The sequence below is a fragment of the Choloepus didactylus genome, chromosome 10 (assembly GCF_015220235.1).
Source record: "Choloepus didactylus isolate mChoDid1 chromosome 10, mChoDid1.pri, whole genome shotgun sequence".
NCBI lineage: Eukaryota > Metazoa > Chordata > Mammalia > Pilosa > Megalonychidae > Choloepus > Choloepus didactylus.
The window spans coordinates 8,120,132-8,140,397 of record NC_051316.1 but is presented as its reverse complement, the minus strand read 5'-3'; the positions used below and the strand labels follow the sequence as shown (position 1 = coordinate 8,140,397).

The 20,266-nt window shown below is 37.5% G+C and overlaps 1 protein-coding gene across 3 annotated transcripts in view; it reads right to left on the bottom strand.

The window, feature by feature from the left end:
* Positions 1–20,266, bottom strand: part of LOC119505551 (zinc finger protein 596-like) — a 62,594-nt gene that overhangs the window by 40,711 nt on the left and 1,617 nt on the right. For 2 of the 3 annotated variants that reach the window (XM_037798379.1, XM_037798377.1), the window contains exon 2: positions 18,950–18,996. The exons of the other annotated variant lie outside the window; for it this stretch is intronic. In XM_037798379.1, coding sequence (XP_037654307.1) covers positions 18,950–18,996 — 47 coding nt within the window. The remainder of the gene's footprint in view (positions 1–18,949; positions 18,997–20,266) is intronic. 3 annotated transcript variants of the gene reach the window in all.

Genomic DNA, 20,266 nt, shown 5'->3' with positions numbered 1-20,266 from the left:
TTAGTAAAATTAATAAAATGTGAGCAGACAGAGATAAACTTAGAACTGAATTCTTGGGTTCAAAGAAACCATAAATTGGTGGTTTGGAAAATTCTGGGCTTCCAGTGGGTGGAGCCTCAGAAGATACAGCCCAACATGAGGATTTAATCAAACATGGAACCCAGCCACCATTTCAGTACAAGCCAGGATTGGACATGGAGTTATCCAGAAAGGATTTGTGGAAACTCCTGCTGTCTGATGGCTTTGATCTCTGTGTGCTTCATGCAAACCAACAGGAATTTTTGCAAGATCTTTATAGATGGAGTGCAGCCAGTCTGGACTGGAGGAGACAGACAAGGAACAAATTGAAGGAAAAATTTCTTCAAAGACAGCCATGGAGGTTGAGGTCTGGAGTCAAGAGGTCTCAGGCTGAGAGTGAGGTGGTCCACATGAATGGAAAGGGTGAATTTGCCCTGGAGGTCAAGGGTGGGCCTTCTGCCTCAATGCTTTGGAAGAGTTTTGCCACCAAAGGCCCCAAAGAGGGTGGAGCACATTCTCAGGAGACTGGAGAGAGTCTGGCTGTCACCCCACTATTCTGAAGTATTTGAGCATGTGCCCCAGAGATGGAAGAGATTCCAGGTGCTACCTCAATGTCTGAGGAGGGTGGGGTCAAGAAGGTGGTCATTCCAGTGTGTGATGTTGGAGCACTCATCCCAATGTTTGGAGAGAAGAGCTGCTGCAAAGTCCCTTAGTAATGGTTAGACTCCCACTCTCTCATGCCCCATGGATGCAACATCATTCTGTGAATGATATTTAGACTTTGAAATCTAATGGAGATTGCCCTGTGGGTTTTAGTAATTGATTTGCTCCCTTAAGCCCTGTTTTCCTTTCAGTATCTCCTTATGGCAATGGGAATGTTTACCCTATGACTGTTCCTCCTTTGAATACTGGAAGCAGATAAACTGTTCTAAGTTTCACAGGTACAGAGCCAGAAGGGAATATTACTTTTGTACAGACCATGCTTGTAACTGATTCTGATGGGATTTTGTATTTAACTTTTGCTATGGAAATGATTTGTATATGGAAAAATCATGTCATTTTGGAGTCCAGGAGGTGGTATGTGCTGGTTTGGATGTATTATGTCCCCAAAAATGCCATTATCTTTGATGCAGTCTTGTGTGGGCAGGAAACATATTAGTATTGACTGGTTTGAAGACTTCTGATGGGATGTTTCTGTGGAGATGTGATCACTCAACTGTGGGTGAGATCTTCCATTGGATAATTTCCATGGATGTGTGGCCACACCCATTCATCATGGGCCTTGATAAGCTCAGACAGAAGGAATAAGCTTGCTACAGCTAAGAGGGACACTTTGAAGAATGCACAGTAGCTGAGAGTAGCTGCAGATGAGAGACAGTTTGAAGATGGCTGTTGAAAGCAAACTCTTGCTCCAGAGAAGCTAAGAGAGGACAACCACCCCAAGAGCAACTAAGAGTGATATTTTTGAGGAACTGTAGCATAGAGAGGAATGTCCTGGGAGGAAGTCATTTTGAAACCAGAACTTTGGAGTAGACATGTGACTTACCAGCTAACAGAGGTTTTCTGGATGCCAGTGGCCATCCTAGTGAAGGTATCTGATTGTTGATGACTTATCTTGGATACTTCATGGCCTTAAGACTGTAACTTTGTAATCAAATAAAACCCCTTTATAAAAGCCAATCCATCTCTGGTGCTTTGCATTCTGGCAGCATTAGCAAACTGGAACAATGATGTTCACAGCAGCATTGTTAACAATTACCAAGAGATGGAAAAAATCCAAATGTCCTTCAATAGATGAGTGGATTAAAAAATATGGTACATACACATGATGGAATACTACACAGCAGTAAGAAGGAATGAGGTCATGACACTGGACAACATAGATGAAACTTTAAGACTTACTGCTAAGAGAAATAAGACACAGAAAGAGAGATTGTATGTTACCACTATTGTGAACTGTGTGAAAAATGTAAAATAAGTGTTGTATCATAGAATATAGGGGACCTAGAGATAAACAGCAATTAGTGAAGGGGGAGTGATAATGTAATAAGAAAATATAAGATATTGAGGGTAATCTTAATGATGTGGGAAGGCTCGGGAATGACTATAGTTTGTTAATTTTCTTGGGGTTTAGAAGAAACATATTGCAAGCAATGTAGTCATTTTAGTTTTTTCTTTTTCTTATTCTGTTTTGTTTGAATTTTTAAAATTTTTTGATAAATGAAGTTTAAGAAAAAGAATCAAGGCTCAATCAATAATCAAGTGTTGCAGTTCAACAGTTTCAGGTATTTCCTTCCAATTATTCCAATACACTAAAAACTACAAAGGGATATCTATATAACACATAAAAATAACCTCCAGAATGACCTCTCAAATCCATTTGAAATCTCTCAGTCACTGCAACTTTATTTTGGTTCATTTCTCTTCCCCCTTTTGGTCAAGAAACTTTCTCAATCTCATGATCAGGCTTCTTTTTAAGAAAGCCATTTATGGTAGCTTCTCTCACCTCTGATTCAGTGATTCCCTGAGTGGACCTAATATTTATTGGCCAGGAGAAGCAGAAAAAACCAACATGTTTCTTCTAAGACCCCTCCATGGTCATGATCTTTCATTCTGCCTGAGGGAGGAGTCACAGGATCTTCACTGCTGCCTAAGATGAATATCAGCTACAGTGAATGACATACAGTAACTGTGAATAGTCAGGACCCAGGAGAAGCTCTTGGCCATGAAAGAGCTTCCTGCCACAGTTTTAGCATCAACCCTGTTTAGCATTAATTCATGTATTCAAATATGTTTGGAGAGATTAAGAAGGATGGAAGCCCCAAGGTAGCTATCCAGAGATCAGGTGGCACAACCTCATTAGCCTTAATGAGTTTCAAATAACAGAGCAGATTTCCTTTCTATGGATTCTAGGAGATAATATGTTGGATAACTCAATCAGGAGACCTCATGGAAAGGAGGGTCTTCCAGTTCTCTAAAGTTGCCATTTGTAAAATACCAGAAAGGAATTGGCTTTTATAAAAGGGATTTATTTGTTTGTATATTTACAATTCTATGGCCATAAAAGCATCCAACAATGTGCCTTCCCAGCTGACAGGAGTGTTCTGGACACCACTGGCCTTTCTTCAGTTGACATCTGCTGGTCCTTTGCTCTCAGATTGCACTTCAAAATTGCTTTCTTCAAAATGTCTCTGGGCTTCTCTCTCTGTTACCTTCTCTCAGCTCCCTGCCTGGTTCTTCTGGGGCATTTCTCTCTACACATCTCGGAGTCTTAGCTTCTCCAGGGCAAACTCTGGGCTTCATCTCTCAGCTTTGCATCTCCAAACACCCTTCTGTCTGCATCTCCCAGCATCTCTCAGCATCTCTGTCAACTAGTTTCCATCTCTTTTCCTGAGTCTCTTAAAGGACTCCAGTGATATAATTAAGACCTGCCTTGAATGGACAAGGCTGCACCTCCATGGAAATAGTCTAATAAAAAGGTCTCATCCACAGTTGGGTGAGTCACATCTCCATGGAAATAACCTAATCAAAAAGTTCCACCCTATTCAAAAGATTAGTAAGTCTTATTAATACACATTAACAAATCAAACGTGAAAATACACATGCTTATATTGACACAGGAAAAGCAGTTGACAAAATCCAGCATCCTTAAAGATAACACATCCAAAGATAGGAATAGAAAGGAACATCCTCAAAATGATAAAAGGGATATATGATAAGCCTATGGTTAACATCATACCCTGGTGAAAGACTGAAAGCTTTCTCTGTAAGATTTGGAACAAGGCAAGGATGGCCACATTCACCACTGTTATTCATCATCATGCCAGAAGTTCTACTTAGAGGAATTAGGTAGTAAAAGGCATCCAAATTGGAAGAGGAGAAGTCAAATGTTCACTATTTGCAGATGACATGTTCCTATATGTAGAACTTTCCCCAAAATCAACAAAGCTAATAGAGCTAATAAACAAGTTCAGCAATACAGTGTAATACAAAAGAACCACACAAAAATCAGTAGTGTTTCTATGCAGTAGTAATGAGCAATCTGAGGGGGAATCAAGAGGAAAAATGTATTTACTATGGTAACTGAAAGAATCAAATATCTAGGAATAAATTTAACCAAATATATGAAGGACATGTATTCAGAAAACTACAAAAGATTACCAAAAGACATCAAAGGAGAGCCAAATAAATTGAAGAACATTCCACATTTATGGAGAGTAAGACTAAATATCAAGACATAACTTCTACCCAAATTGATCTACACAATCAATGCAATCACAATCAAAATACAGCTTACTTTGAAGAAATGGAAAAAGAAATTATCAAATTTATTTGAAGGGTATGAGACCCCAAACAGCCAAAAATATCTTGAAAAAGAAGAAAGAAGTTGGAGGAATCACACTTCCTGACTTTACAGCACATTAAAAAGCTACAGTGTCAAAATAGCCTAGAATTTACATAAAGATAGACATACTGATCAATGGTAACCACAAAGAAAATATCTGAAAAATCTACAAAAGAAATGAGAATTGATTCTAACTGGTCCCCTAAAAATGATCAACTAAATACAAAAGGAGGCAGTAATGAAAGAATTGAGTAACCAAAATGTATAAAACTTACAAAAACCAAATATCAAAACAGCAGAAGTCCTGAATTATCAGGGGATAATTTAAAGGTAAATATCTTAAACTTCCCAAAGAGCATAAATTTGCAGAATGTATAAAAAAGCATGACCCAATTATACAATTATCCCTTCCACACCATGACTTTCCCTAATGCAGTTTCAGTATATCACAGGTCAGTATAAGAAATTAAATTGGAATTCTGGGGTATTTCTGTGGAAGCTACAGATGAAACATCAAGGCCACCAGAAAACAAAGACAACACTTAGGAACTCAGAAATGCATAAGATATGTGTATAGAATTGTATAATATTAATATGTTTTATCTTTTAGTACCAATAAGTTTTTGTAAACATAAAAGAAAAAAATTCAGACTCCTTCTCTAGTATGAAGGGAGGGCCAAAAAATTTTATGTGGGTTTTTCAGATTTTGGGAACACCACACCCCCAACCCTGTGATATGGAAGGGATAACTGTATTCTGCTTACAGTAGATACACCTTAAATTCAAAGACATAAGTAGGTTAAAATTGGAAGGATGATGCAGATGGAAGAAGATGGTGACATAGATAGGAGTGGAAGTTAGTCCCCCTGGAGCAACTAATAACCAGGAACAACTAGTGAATGATCTGGAATAACTGCCTGGGGAGAACCGTGACTGTCCACACATTATGCACCAACATGGGTTGGAAGGAATGCCTGAGATCATAGCATGAAATCTGAGTAGAAACTGTGAACACAAGCTGGGAGCCCCCTCCCCAATGGCAGCCAAAACTGCAAAGCCTTGCTGTGATAGAGAGCAGCACTGTCTGAACAAGGGAATATAGCTCAGTTCAGCTCCAACTGGGTTTTAATTGGCAAAGGTTGACTGCTCAATGCAAGGTGCAAATCCCAAAAACCAGACAGAGGCTTTTAGTGATGATTGACCTTGAAGAGCCAGGGGACCTGTTTCCCAGAGGGAGAGCCCAGAGGACCAGGTGCTATCTCTGGCTGATGGGTAAAACTGAGGGTCATGGACTGACCCTGAAATGGGGCTTTCTGTCTGCTTTTCTCTCTCTCAACCTGAGCAGCTCAGCAGAGAAAGCCTCAGCCATTTTCAGTATGCGGTGCTTGGCAGTGGAGAAGCCTCAGCTATTTTCATTTCCCAGCACTCAGACCCAGACAAGGGTGGAGAAAGCAGACTCAGAGAGACAAATATCCTATTTAAATGCAAATGAACACACCCTGGTTAGGTGTATCTCCCTAAAAGGAATGAGCTGGTGCCCAGCTCTACCACCAGCCTTCCATTCAGAATAAGACCCCAGGGCCTGGGGGAAAACAATCAAACCAGAAAAACAACTTAAGCTGACAAATAAAGAGGCCACACCTCCTTATACCAGTTGGGAGTGACAGGCTGATAGGCACTAGCTGCTAAGCAGGTTAGGAAAAGCACAGCAACTTGAGGCATCACAGGGTGTGTCAACCCTGTAAGACACACTACAGGGAAATCTGGTGCTGAATACTTCCTCCTTCAGGACCTGAGCCAGTTCTGGTCTGGGAAAACCTGATTAGGGCAACCAAGGAAACCAGATGCCTGGACAACAGAAAACTGCAACTTATACTAAGAAAAATGAGGTTATGGCCCAGTCAAAGGAACAAACTTACAATTAACTGATATAGGAATTGAAATAATTATGGTAGATCAAAAAGTTTGAGGAAGATATGGCAAAAGAGATGAAGCATATAATGAAAACACTGGGCATACATAAGGTAGAAATCAAAAGTTCAAAAAAACAACAGGCAGGATCTATGGAAATGAAAGGCACAACACAAGAAATGTAAGACAAAATGGAAACATACAACATCAGACCTCAAGAGGCTGAAGAAAACACTCAGGAACTGGAGAACAAGAAACCTGAAATCCTACACAGAAAAGAGCAGATAGGGAAAAGAATGGAAAAATATGAGCAATGTCTCAAGGAACTGAATGACAAAATGAAAAGTCTGAATGTACATGTCATGGATGTCCCAGAAGAAGAAAAGGGAAAAGGGGCAGAAGTAATAATAGGAAATAATCAATGAAAATTTCTCATCTCTTGTGAAAGACATAAAATTATAGTTCCAAGAAGTGCAGTGTACCCCAAACAGAAGAGATCTGAATAAGCCTATACCAAGACACTTAATCAGAATATCAAATGTCAAAGAGAGAATCCTGAAAGAAGCAAGAAAAAAGCAATCTGTCACATGCAAAGAAGCTTGATAAGATAATGTGTGGATTTCTCAGCAGAAACCATGGAGGCAAGAAGGAAGTGATGCAATATATTTAAGATAATGAAAGAGAAAAATTGCCAACCAAGAATCCTAAATCTGGCAAAACTGTCCTTCAATTATGATAGAGAATTTAAAATATTCTCTGACAAACAGACAATGACAGAGTTTGTGAACAAAATACTTGCTCTACAGGAAATACTAAAGGGAGCACTAAAGACAGATAGGAAAAGACAGGAATGAGAGGTTTGGAATGCAAATTTGGGTGATAGTAGCACAGCAATGTAAGTACATTGAACAAAGATGACTGTAAGTATGGTTGAAAGAGGAAGGTTAGGAGCATGTGGGACACCAGAAGGAAAGAGGAAAGATAAAGACTTAGACTGTATACCTCAGTGAAAACTAGAGAGCTCAACAATTGTGATAAAATGTACAAACAGTTTTTTTTCATGAGGGAGAACAAATGAATGTCAACTTTGCAAGTTATTGAAAATAGGGAGGTACTGAGGGAAAGACAATAAATGCAAACTAGAGACTAAAATTAACAAAAAACAGTGTATCATGCTTCCTTTAATGTAACAAAGGCAATGTACCAAAGCTAAACGCATATAAGGGAGGGACATAAGGCAGGGGTATGGGACTCTTGGCACTGGTAATGTCTCTTCTACTTTAGTTTAATGTTATCTTTCTTTTGTTGCTTCCCAGCTGTTATTTTTTTCTTTCTTTTTTCTTTTTTTGTCTCTCTACCTTCCTTGACTCTTCCTCAGCTTTGTGGAAGAAATGGAGATGTCCTTATATAGATAGTGGTGATGGTGGTGAATACATAAATATGTAACTATAGAGGGAACCATTAATTGTTTACTTAGGGATGTATGGTGTGTGAACAAAACTGTCTTTAAAAATGGGTTGATGAAGAAACCTTGAGGGCACTGTATCAAGTGAAATGTCAGACACATAAGAACAAATACTGTATGATCTCACTGATATAAGCTAATTATAATATGTGAACTCATAGAGATGAAACATAAGTCACCAGGCTAAAGAATGGGGAGATGTTGCTCATTATGAGCAGAATGTTCAACTAGGTTGAACTTAAATGTTTAGAAATGGACAGAGATGATGGCAGCACACTGTGAGAATAAGAGTGCTGAATGATGTGCAAATGTGTTGGAAAGGTTAAGCTAGAGTCACATATGTCACCAGAAGGAAAGTTGGAGGTTTAAAGATGGGAATGTATAAAACAGTGGACCTTGTGGTGGTCAATGCCCATGATTAACTGCACAAATACTATGAACCAAACAAATGTATAACACTATAACTAGAAGTTTAAATAATAGAGGGGCATACAGGGAAAAATATACCTATTGCCAACTATACACTACAGTATTTTAACGTTCTTTCATCAACAGTAACAAATGTACCATACCAATACTATGAGTCAACAATGGAGGGGGGATGGTTAGGGATATGGGAGGATTTGAGTTTCATTTTTTTTTCTTTATTTCTTTACTGGTGTAATGAAAATGTTCTAAAAATTGTGGTGATGGATGTACAGCTGTATTATGGTACTATGGGCAACTGATTGTACATTTTGGATCTTCAGATAATTGTATGGTGTGCCAGTTTGAATGCATTGTGTCCCCCAAATGCCATTGTCTTTGATGTAATCTAGTGTGGGCAGATGTTACCAGTTTTGATTAGATTTCTTTGAGTGTTTCTTTGGAGATGCACCCCACCCAACTGTAGGTGATGACTCTGATGAGATATTCCCATGGAGGCATGGCCCCACCCATTCAGGGTTGGCCTTGATCAGTGGAGCCATATAAATGAGCTGACTCAAAGAGAAGGAACTCAGTGCAGCTGTGAGTGACATTTTGAAGGGGAGCTACAGCCAAGAGAGACACTTGAAGAAAGCACAGGAGCTGCAGATGAGAGACATTTTGAAGAAGGCCATTGAAAGCAGACTCTTGCTCTGGAGAAGCTAAGAGAGGACAAATACCCCAAGTGCAACTAAGAGTGACATTTTTGAGGAACTGCAGCCTAGAGAGGAACAACCTGGGAGAAAGCCATTTTGAAACCAGAACTTTGGAGCAGATGCCAGCCATGTGCTTTCCCAGCTAACAGGTTTTCCAGACACCATTGGCCATCCTCCAGTGAAGGTACCCAGTTGCTGATGTGTCACCTTGGACACTTTATGGCCTTAAGACTGTAACTGTGTAATCAAATAAACCCCTTTTATAAAAGCTGATCCACTTCTGGTGTTTTGCATCCCGGCAGCAATAGGAAACTAGAACATATGGTATGTGAACAACCTCAATAAATAATAATAATAATAAATAAAAAGTGGAAGGATGGAAAAATATTCCATGAATACAGTAAACAAAAGAGTGGTGATGGCTAAATTATCAGCAGACAAAAGAGACTTAAGGGAGGAGCTAACATGGCAGCATAGAGAGGAGTGAAAGACTGTTAGTCCCCCCCCAGAGCAATTCATAAATGACCAAAAAACTAGTAAATAACCTGGAATAACTGTGGGGAGACAAACATGACTGTCAACTCATCATCCACCAACCTGAATTGGGAGGAATGCCCAAGATCACAACATAAAATCTGGAAGTAAAAACTGCAGACCTGTGCTGAAATCAGAGCACTGAGAGCCCCTCCCTCATGGAAGCCTCACGGTGCTAGAGAGCAGCACTCTCCAAACAAGTGAGTATACCTCAGCACAGCTCCAACTGGGGTTCTAATGTTAACTACTCAATACAGACAGCGAATCCCCAAGAAGCAGACAGAGGCTTTTGGTGACAACTGACCTTGGGAGACTCAGGGGATATATCTATCTCAGGATGGGGAGCCCAGAGGATCAGGTGCTATCTCTGGCTGATGGGTGAATCTGGAGCGTTCTGTCCCTTTCTCTGTGGAGGAAGCCTCAGCCATTTTCAGCCCAGAGTGCTTTAAAGTAAAGAAAACCTCAGCCATTTTAAAATTGCAGCACTTTGATCAGCAAAGTCAGAGAAACAAAGAACTTACTGACATACAAATGACATCTCTGGAGGAGGCATAGCTTCCCAAAAGGAAAGGAAGGGGCCCAGCTCTACTGCCTGCCTTACCAGAACCAGACCCCAAAGCCTGGGGGAGGAGAGCCACAGGACACACCCTCTTACACCAGCTGGTGACAGGCTGACAGGTGCACCTGCTGGGCAGAAAAGCACAGGTGTGTCAATTCTCTAAGAAAAACCATCAGGGAAACGATACTGAATATTTCTTCCTGTGACCTGAGCCTGTTCTCATCTGGGAAAACTTGATTGGGGTGGCCTAGGAGGTCAGATGCCTAGACAACAGAAAACTAAAACCTACACTAAGAAAAATGAAGTTATGGCCCAGTCAAAGGAACAAATGTACACTTCAACTGAGATACAGGAATTTAAACAACTAATGCTAAAACAATTCAAAAAGATTAGAGAAGTTTTTGCAAAAGAGATAGAGGCTGTAAAGAAAACACTGGGCATACATAAGGCAGAAATTGAAAGTTCAAAAAAACAACTAGCAGAATTTATGGAAATGAAAGGCATAACACAAGACATGAAAGGCACAAGGGAAACATATAACAGCAGATCTCAAGAGGCAGAAGAAAACACTCAGGAACTGCAGAACAAAACACCTGAAAGCCTACACACAAAGGAGCAGATGGAGAAAAGAATGAAAAAAATATGTGCAACATCTCCGGGAACTTAAGGATGAAACAAAGTACAAGAATGTATGTATCACTGGTGTCACAGAAGAAGAGAAGGGAAAAGGGGCAGAAGCTATAACAGAGGAAATAATCCGTGAAATTTCCCATCTCTTATGAAAGACATAAAATTACAGATCCAAGAAGTGCAGCATACTCCAAACAGAATAGATCTGAACAGGCTTATGCCAAGACACTTAATCAGATCATCAAATGTCAAAGACAAAAAGACAATCCTGAAAGCAGCAAGAGAAAAGCAATCCATCACATACAAAGGAAGCTTAATGAGACTATGTGTGGATCTCTCAGCAGAAACCATGGAGGCAAGAAGGAAGTGGTGTGATATATTTAAGATACCGAAAGAGAAAAACTGCCAACCAAGAATCCTATATCCAGCAAAGCTGTCTTTAAATATGAGGGAGAGCTCAAAATATTTTCCAACAAACAATGAGAGACTGTGAACAAGACACCCACCCTACAGGAAATACTAAAGGGAGCACTACAGAGTGACAGGAGAAGACAGGAGTACATGGTTTGGAACACAAATTTGGGAGATGGTAACACAGCAGTGTAAGTACACTGAACAAAGATAAATATGAATACAGTTGAGAGAGAAAGATTGGGTTCATGTGAGACACCAGAAGAAAGGAGGAAAGATAAAGACTGGGACTGTATAACTTGGTGAAATCTAGAGTGTTCAACAATTGTGATAAAATGTACAAATATGTTCTTTTATGAGGCAGAACAAGCAAATGGCAACCTTGCAAGGTGTTAAAAATGGGGAGGCATTGGGGGAGGGATGCAATCAACATAAAGTAGAGACTGTAACTAACAGAATCATTGTATTATGCTTCCTTTAATGTAACAAAGGTGATATACCAAGGTAAATGCAGATAAAGGGGGGGATAAGGGAGGCATGTTAGACACTTGACATTGGTGGTGTTGTCTGACTCTCTACTCTACTTTAAGGTTATTTTTCCTTTTGCTGCTTCCTAGCTGTCATTTTTTTCCTCTTTCTTTTGCCTCTCTAACTTCTTTGACTCTCCTTCTTGCATTGTGGAAGAAATGTAGATGCCCTTATATAGATAGTGGTGAAGGTGGTGAACACATAAATATGTGACCATACAGAGAACCACTGATTGTTTACTTATGATGGAATGTATGGTGTGTGAACAAAACCATCTTAAAAAAATAGGTTGATGACAAAACCTCAAGGGCAATATCCTGAGTGAAATAAGCCAGACACATAAGGACAAATATTGCAGGGTCTCACTGATACGAACTAATTATAATATGTAAACACACAGACTTGAAATATAAGCTATCAAGATATAAGATGAGGCTCAAGAATGGGGAGCAGTTGGCAGTATGAGTAGAACGTTCAACTAGGATGAACTTAAATGTCTGGAAATGAACTGAGTGTCAGTAGGAAGATATGAGAATAACTAACAGTACCAAATGGTGCATGAACAAGGTGGAAAGGGGAAGCTCAGAGTCACATATGTCACCAGAAGGAAAGTTGGAGGTCAAAAGATGGGAATGTATAAAACTGAATCCTGTGGTGGGCAATGTCCATGATTAACTATACAAATATTAGAAATCTCTTCCATGAACCAGAACAAATGTATGACAATACAATTAGAAGTTAAAATGGAGGGGCATATAGGGAAGAAATATACACCTACTGCAAACTATATACTACAGTTAGTAGTATTTCAATGTTCTTTCATAAACAGTAACAAATGTACTATACCAACCTACAAGTCAACAATTGAGGGGGGTTGATTAGGGATATGGGAGGATTTGAGTTTCCTCATCTTTTTTTTTTTTCTTTTTTCATCTTTTACTTTATTTCTTGTCTGGAGTAATGAAAAGTTTCTAAAAATTGAACAAAATTAAGTGTAGTGATGGATGCACAGCTGTATGAGGGTACCAGGGGCAACTGAATGTACACTTTGGATCTTTGGATAATTGTATGGTATCTGAACACTCTCAATAAAAATTTAAAAAAAATAAAAAATAAAAAAGAGACTTAAACTCAAATATCCCTAGGCATAAAGGGGCAATAGCAAAAACTAAGTAGAATAGTAAACTCAGAGTCTTAAAATGTGGAACAGAGAGCACCTAGAGATAAAGGGAAGCTAGAAAGGGGGGAGCAGTATGTAATAGGTACAGAATTTTTAATGAGCTTGAACTTAAATGTTTGGAAATAGAGGTGAGGGTAGCTTGTTACTGGGATTATAAATAACAGTGGTGTATTGTAGGTCAATCTGGTTGAAAGGGGTTGTTTACAGTCACATAAGTCACCAATTAACACTACAAATATAAATAAGTTCTTGCATGAACTAGTACAAATGTATGACACACAAAGCATAAATAATAGAGTGGCTTATGCGGAAAAATTACTGATTGTAAGCCACAGACTATAATTAATAATACCTTAATATTCCTTTATCAACAGTAACAAGTAAACCAAAGCAATACTAGGGGTTAATAATCAATAATGGGGGGGTGAGTATAAGGGATATGGGGTGTTTGAAGTTTTCTTTTTTTTTATCTATCTGATATTATTTTCTTTTTGGAGCACTGAAAATGGTCTAAAATTGACTGATGATGATTGCACAACTAGGTGATGATATTGTAACGTTCACAGATTTTTGGGAGAAATAGGTGGTTCTATATTAATAGAAGACTTCAGTATACCACTTTCAAAAATGTCTAGCACATTCACACTGAAGGTCAATAAGAAAGAGAGGATGTGATTAATACTATGTACCAACTAGATGTAGAAGACATATACAGATGTATATGACATATGTAGAGAGAGTGTGAGAAATATGTAACATAAATCTGTTTGAAAATGACAGAGAAAATACACTTCTCAAGTGCACAAGGATCATTCCCCAGGATGAGACTATATGTTATATCATGAAACAAGTCTCAGTAAATTTTAAAGACTGAAATCATATAAAGTATTTTAACTGACCACAAAGAAATAATACTAAAAATCAATAAGAGAGAACTTGAAATTTCACAAATATGTGGATATTAAACAATACACTCTTAAGGAACCAATGGGTCAAAGAAGAAATCACCAGAACATTTAGAAATATCTGGAGATCTGGAGATGAATGAGATGAAAATACAAAATACCAAACTTATGACATAGAAACCAAAAGAGAGGATACAAATAACAAAAATCATTTGTACTTAAAGAGGGACTATTACTGCTGCCTTTACAGAAATAAAAGGGATTGTAAGAGAATATTAAGAACTACTGTACACTAACAAATTCAATAACTTAGATGAAATGGACAAATTTCTAGAAATACACAAATTGAGTAAACTGACTCAAGAAGAAATAGATGATCTCAAAAGACCAAGGACAATTAAGTATTACATCAGTTAACAAAAATTTTCTGATGCAGCAAAGTCTAGGACAATATGGCTTCACAGGCAATTTGAGTAGAATTTCTCCAAAGATACAAATAGCCAACAGCACATGAAAAAATATTCAACATTATTGGTTATCAGAGAAATTCAAATCAAAACTACAATGAAATACCACTTCGCATCCACTAGGTGGCTATTACTAACCAAGTGAAAAAGAGTAAATGATGAAGATATAGAGAAAAAGGAATTCTGATATTGTTGTTAATGGCATTGTAAAATGGTACAGACACTGTGGAAACCAGCTTGGCAGCTCCATAGAAAATTTAAAACAGAATTCCCATATGACCTAGCAATCCCACTTCTTGGTATGTACTCGAACTGACAGCAGAGACTCAGATAGATCTTTTACACCACTGTTTACAGCAGTATTAGTCAAAGTAGACAAAAAGTGGAAGCAACCCAAGTATCCATTGTTACAGTTTGCTAACGCTGCCATTGTGCAAACTACCACAAATGGATTGGCTTTTATAAAGGGGGTTCATTTGGTTACAAATTTACAGTCTGAAGGCCATGAAAATTTCCAAATTAAGGCTTCAACATGAGTGTATCTTCACCAAAGGAAGGCCAATGACATCTGGAAAAGCTCTTACAGCTGGCAAGGCACATGGCTAGCATCTGCTGATCTGGATTGTGTTCCTGCTCCTCTCTCAGCTCCTGTGCATTCTTCAAAATATTGCTTTTGGGGCATTTTGTCTTCTCTTAGCTACTCTGGAGCAAACACTGGGCTAGCACCTCCAAAGTGTCAGCAAAAGTCTGCTTTCAGTGGCCATCTCCAAAATATCTCTCTCAACTGGTCTAAGGTCCTTCTGTTTGTGGGCTCTTTTATAGGGCTCCAGTGACTGAATCAAGACCCATCCTGAATGGATGGGGCCTATTTCTCCATAGAAATAATTTAATCAAATGTTTCACCTACAACTGAAAAACTCAATTGGAGGATTCCAATCTAACAACAATAATAAGTTTACCCCACAAGACTTCATTAAAGAACATGGCTTTTTCTGGGGGACATAATATAACCAAACTGGCACATCCATTAACAGATGAATGAGTAAACAAAAAGTGGTAGACACACAATGGAATATTATTCATCTAAAAAGTGAAGTTTCTGAGACATACCACAACATGGATGAACCATGAAGAAAACGTCATGTAAAATAAGCTGGACACAAAATGACAAATATTGTATGAACTTCTTTATATGAAATAACTAAACAAAGGACATTTCATAAAGAACAAAGGCTGTTATGTTACCAAACTATGGTATGTTAGCAAAGGCTAGAGGGGAGAAGAAGGAGAAGGAGTTTTCATTTAATGGGTACAGAGTTTCTGCTGGAGGTGAAAAAAAAGTTGGGGTAATTGATATTGGCGATGGTAGCACAATATCATGAAGGTAATTGATCAAACTGAAATGTCCACTTGAACATGGTTAAATGGGAAATTTTGAGAAGAATAAATGGTACAACAAGAACAGTTCTTTTTAAAACTCAGTAACATACAGTGCCTCAGACTCATGTGAATGGCTACTATTTAAAAGAAACAGAATAAATGTTGGGAAAGGTGCAGAGAAGTAGAAACCCTTGTACACTGTTGGTGGGAATATACAATGATACAACCACTATGGAAATCATTTTGGAGGTTCCTCAAAAAGTTAATCATAGAATTATCATAAAAGCTGGCATTCTATTTCCCAAAAGAATGGAAGAGCAGGAATTTGAACAGATAGTTGTACAGAGTAGTATCCATAGCAATGTTTCCATAACAGTAAAAAGATGGAAGCATCCCAAGAATCCATCAACTGAGAGGTAGACAAGAAATGTGGTAATACATGCAATGGATTATTATTCAGCTGTAAAAACAATGAGGTCCTGGCACATGCTACCACATGGATGAACTATAAGACATCACACTGAAGGAAATGTCAGGCACATAGACATATTGCACGTTTTCACTCATTTGAAATATCCAGAATAAGCAAGTTTACAGATAGTAGAATACTGCTTACCTGGTGTAGGATAGAGGGGCAATGGGGAGTTAATGAATAATGGGTACAAAGTTTCTGTTTAGGGTGATGGGAAAGTTCTGGTAATAGATGGTGGTGAGCATAGCCCAACTTTGTCAATGTAATTAATCCCAGTGAATGGTATACTTAGTAGTGATTGATGTATGTGCTGTATATATGTTTCCACAGTTTAAAAAAAACGAGCAACAAAAGAATCAATGATATTTAAATGCAATACATGAAACTAGGTGGGATCAAATAATGGAGGAAAGACTAAAAAAACCTTATTGGGACATATGAAAAATTGGAATACAGAAGATGCCTCATAATATTAAATGTGTTTATCTTGTTAACTGTAACTAAGGCAGATACATTAGTGAATATCCTCATTCCTAGGACAGGTACATGGAAGAATTGTGTTCAAGGAGTGTGGTATATCCAACCTACTCTCAAATGTTTAGGAGGAAGGGAGGGAGGGAAGGAGGAAGAAAGGAAGAAAGAAGGAATGCCAAATGTAAAAAATGGTGGATCAGGATTTGAGAGGCAGGTGCATATGTTAATATTCTTTATTTGTGCAATTGTCCCTGAGTTGTAACTTTCAATAATGTTAAAGAAAAAAGTGAAATGAGAAAGGAATTAAAATGGTACATGGCAAAATATGAATTAAAATATGAATGGAGGAAATAACCAAATATACATATAGAAAACAAAAAAAATGGAAGTTTAAAGTCTTTCATTGTAAGTAATTTTATCCATTATGCCAAGCTCTCCTCTAATTATTTAATACTTTTTCATTTAAAGTAATTACTTAATCAGAATGGAACTTCACATAATGGATAAAAGATGATGCCACATTTATTACCCATAAGAGACCTACTTCAGATTCAAAGGCCCAGAGAGAATGAAAGTGAAAGAATGGAAAACACTGAGATACTACATGCAAATCATAATCAAAAAATAAGTTAGGCTTGCTAGAGTAATAGACTAAATTAAAACAGACATAGTTACAAAAGATAAAGATCTACATCATATATCTATGAAAGGATCAATCTACCAAGAACAAATAAAAATTATAAACATATGTAAGGAATAACAAAGCACCAAAATATATGGAGGGAAAAAAATGACAGACTTGAAGGGAGAAATAGTTCTACCATAATAGTTGGAGAGTACAATTTACCACTTTCACAAATGAATAGAAAAACTAGACCTATTATTAATAAGGAAATAAAGGACTTGAACAACACTATAAACCTACTAGTTCCAGTAGAATATTCATTCTTCTCAAGTGCATGCGGAACATTCCCAGAATAGACCATATGTTACCCATATGTAAAACCACTGAATTCATAAGTATCTTTTTTGACCAAAGTAGAATAAAACTAGAAATTAATAACAGAAGAGAAATTGGAAATTTCCACAAATATGTGGAAATTGAACTATACACTCAATCAACCAATGGGTCACAGATGAAATCATGAGGGAAATTAGAAAACACTTTGAGATATACAGAAATGAAAACATAATATAACTTATAGGAGTCACTGAAAACATTGCTTATAGAGAAATTTATAGCCATAATCACCTAATTAAAAAAGAATAACCATTTCAAATCAATAAGAGCACTTTATATATTAAGGAAATACAAAAAGACCAAAATAAACCCAAAGTTGGTAAAAGAAAATAAATAAAGTTTAGAGCAAAGATGAATTAGAGAATAGAAAAACAGAATCAACACAACTAAAAGTTGGTCTTTTGAAAAGATCAACAAAATTAAGCTAGACTGCTTAAGAATAAAGAAAAGAAGAATCAATTCACTAAAGTTAGTAATGGAAAAGGTGACATTTCTAACAACCTTACAAAAATAAAATGTGTTTTAAAAGAACACTATAAGCAATTGTGCCCCAGTAGATTAGATATCTTTGACAAGATGGACCAATTCCTACAAATACACCTTGCCTTTTTATAAACTTTACTCTTAAAAATTCATTGTTCCGGGAAAAAAAAACCTTTCAGTGCACATTTTTTAAAAGCAGGTATTTTAGATAATTATGTATTCTATTTTTCATGTTACTCATATTTTAATGTTACTCTTCGTCTTTCTAGTCTAGCCATTATTCAACATTGTTAAGGGAAGTCATGATCTAAGTTAAGGCTATGTCAGGGAACATAATTACATATGCAAACAAAACAATCATCTGCCCTGTGGATTTACATTTAGATTAGAAGAGATAATTTAAAGTAAAAATGACAATGTTAACTTGTCTACATAGTATCAAATGACTTCATTTGCTGACGTGGGAAAAACCTCTTGGAAAGAAAATGTGTCTTAGCTAAAACCTTAATGACCTACCTGGGGAAAATCGTAGAAAATATGCTTAGGAAACAAATTGGTTTAATGGAAAAATGTACAAAATCCCAACAACAACTGACTGCTCTTTGCAGAAACTGAGGAAGGAATGGGCTGCAGGCAATTGGGTTGAACTGGACTGCAGAGCATGGCAGAAAGAAGCATTCAGGGCGTGAAGACCATTGTAAGCCCTACAGTTTTTGTTCTAAGGACAGTTTGAATCTACCAACAAAGTTAAAGGAAAATGTCACAAAGAGATATCTATGTCCAAGAGAGCCCTTTAGGTTTTGGATGTATTGATGTAAGGACTAGAAAGTTACATCAAGAGAAAATTTAGGAAGGCATTGGTGAATTTTAAATATTCAGAGATGGTTGCCCACAAGACTTCGTGAAAGAAATGAGACCTGTGACATAGCATGTAATTTATAATTACATTATAAATGTAATTTGTAATTACATTATAAAATGAAGTCAGGAATAATTCTAATCTTTTCTCCTTAAATCCCATGTAAATCTAGTACAGATGACTTACTTGGTGCTGGATCTGAATCATGTTGCAGGGGATCCCACCAGTGCAATCTGGAAAAAGTTGATCATTAAAATAAAGAATAAGATGAAAACACACTGAATAAAATTAATACATGCTATAACATAAACAGGGAGCAAGCAAGCCCTTTGAAAGGCAGAAAACCAAATAAAATATAGAAGTGTCGGAAATGGAAAAAAATGACATTGGGCAACCATTAGAGTGTTGGTTGATTCAGGAGAGAGGATGATGGGTAGAGGATGGATGGAGACCACCATATTGACATATTCTTAGAATGTCTTCATAAAATGTCATTCATTACAAAGTGAAAGCATGTTTTTGCTTGTGGAGTGTTCTGACAGAAATTTATTCAGGTTATCAATTTCACATCACCAGTGGGTGAGGGAAGTGGAACTCCTATCCCTCCTAACAGGCTGCACTGAGAAAAGCACAGCTTCAATCTGGGTTCCTACTGGGAAGGTAGGGTGTAAATCTCAAAAGGAAACACTGGGCAGACCAAGGTTGGGGTCATTTATGATCTTAAATTTGTTAAAGATGTGAAAATTAAAGAACCTCTCAGGAGGTGCACCATATTGAAGTTAACTCAAAAATGGAGATTTTTAAGACAGTCTGTGAAGGGTGGAACAGTGGGAAAAAGTTGAAGGGGTCTGTGAGTGGGATTACAGCATTGGAGCAAAGTTGATTTTCTGATTTGGAGTTTTCTAGGAGTCTCCTTATTCTATAGATAAATTCACTGCAGTATTTTATGAAATGTTTGTTAGCGGCCAAATGTGGTAAACTTAAGAATTGGAGAATTTTAATGATCAGGAGTTCTTTGTACCAACTCTTGCAATTTTTATAGGTTTGATATTATTTCAAAATAAATTCTTTTAAAAATGCCCATGTCACTACCATGCCATTAACGTATTCAGAGGCCAAATCTACCTAAATGCAATTCCACCAAAATTTTGAAACCAATTGACCTTTTAAGTGTCTGGATGTCATTAAATAGGAAATGTGTCATTATTATATTAATAGTACTATGTCTTTGGTGGCCTGAATGATTTGGGCTGTTTTTGGAAATGGTGAGGTGTTTGTATTCCAGTTTCTCACAGAAACTCCTTCCTCTGCTGCATGTTTTCTATACTGACTGCCCTTTACTCCAGGTTGAGAGCCATGGAGAAGGGCATGTATTATATAATTCCCTTCTCCAAGCCAGGCGCATGGTACTCCAGAATTTCTTGTGCTCACTATGGCTTCAAGAGGTATCTCAGACCTTAGTTCAGATTTTTTGTACTTGGCTTTCTTTTGTCTGTCTGTGCA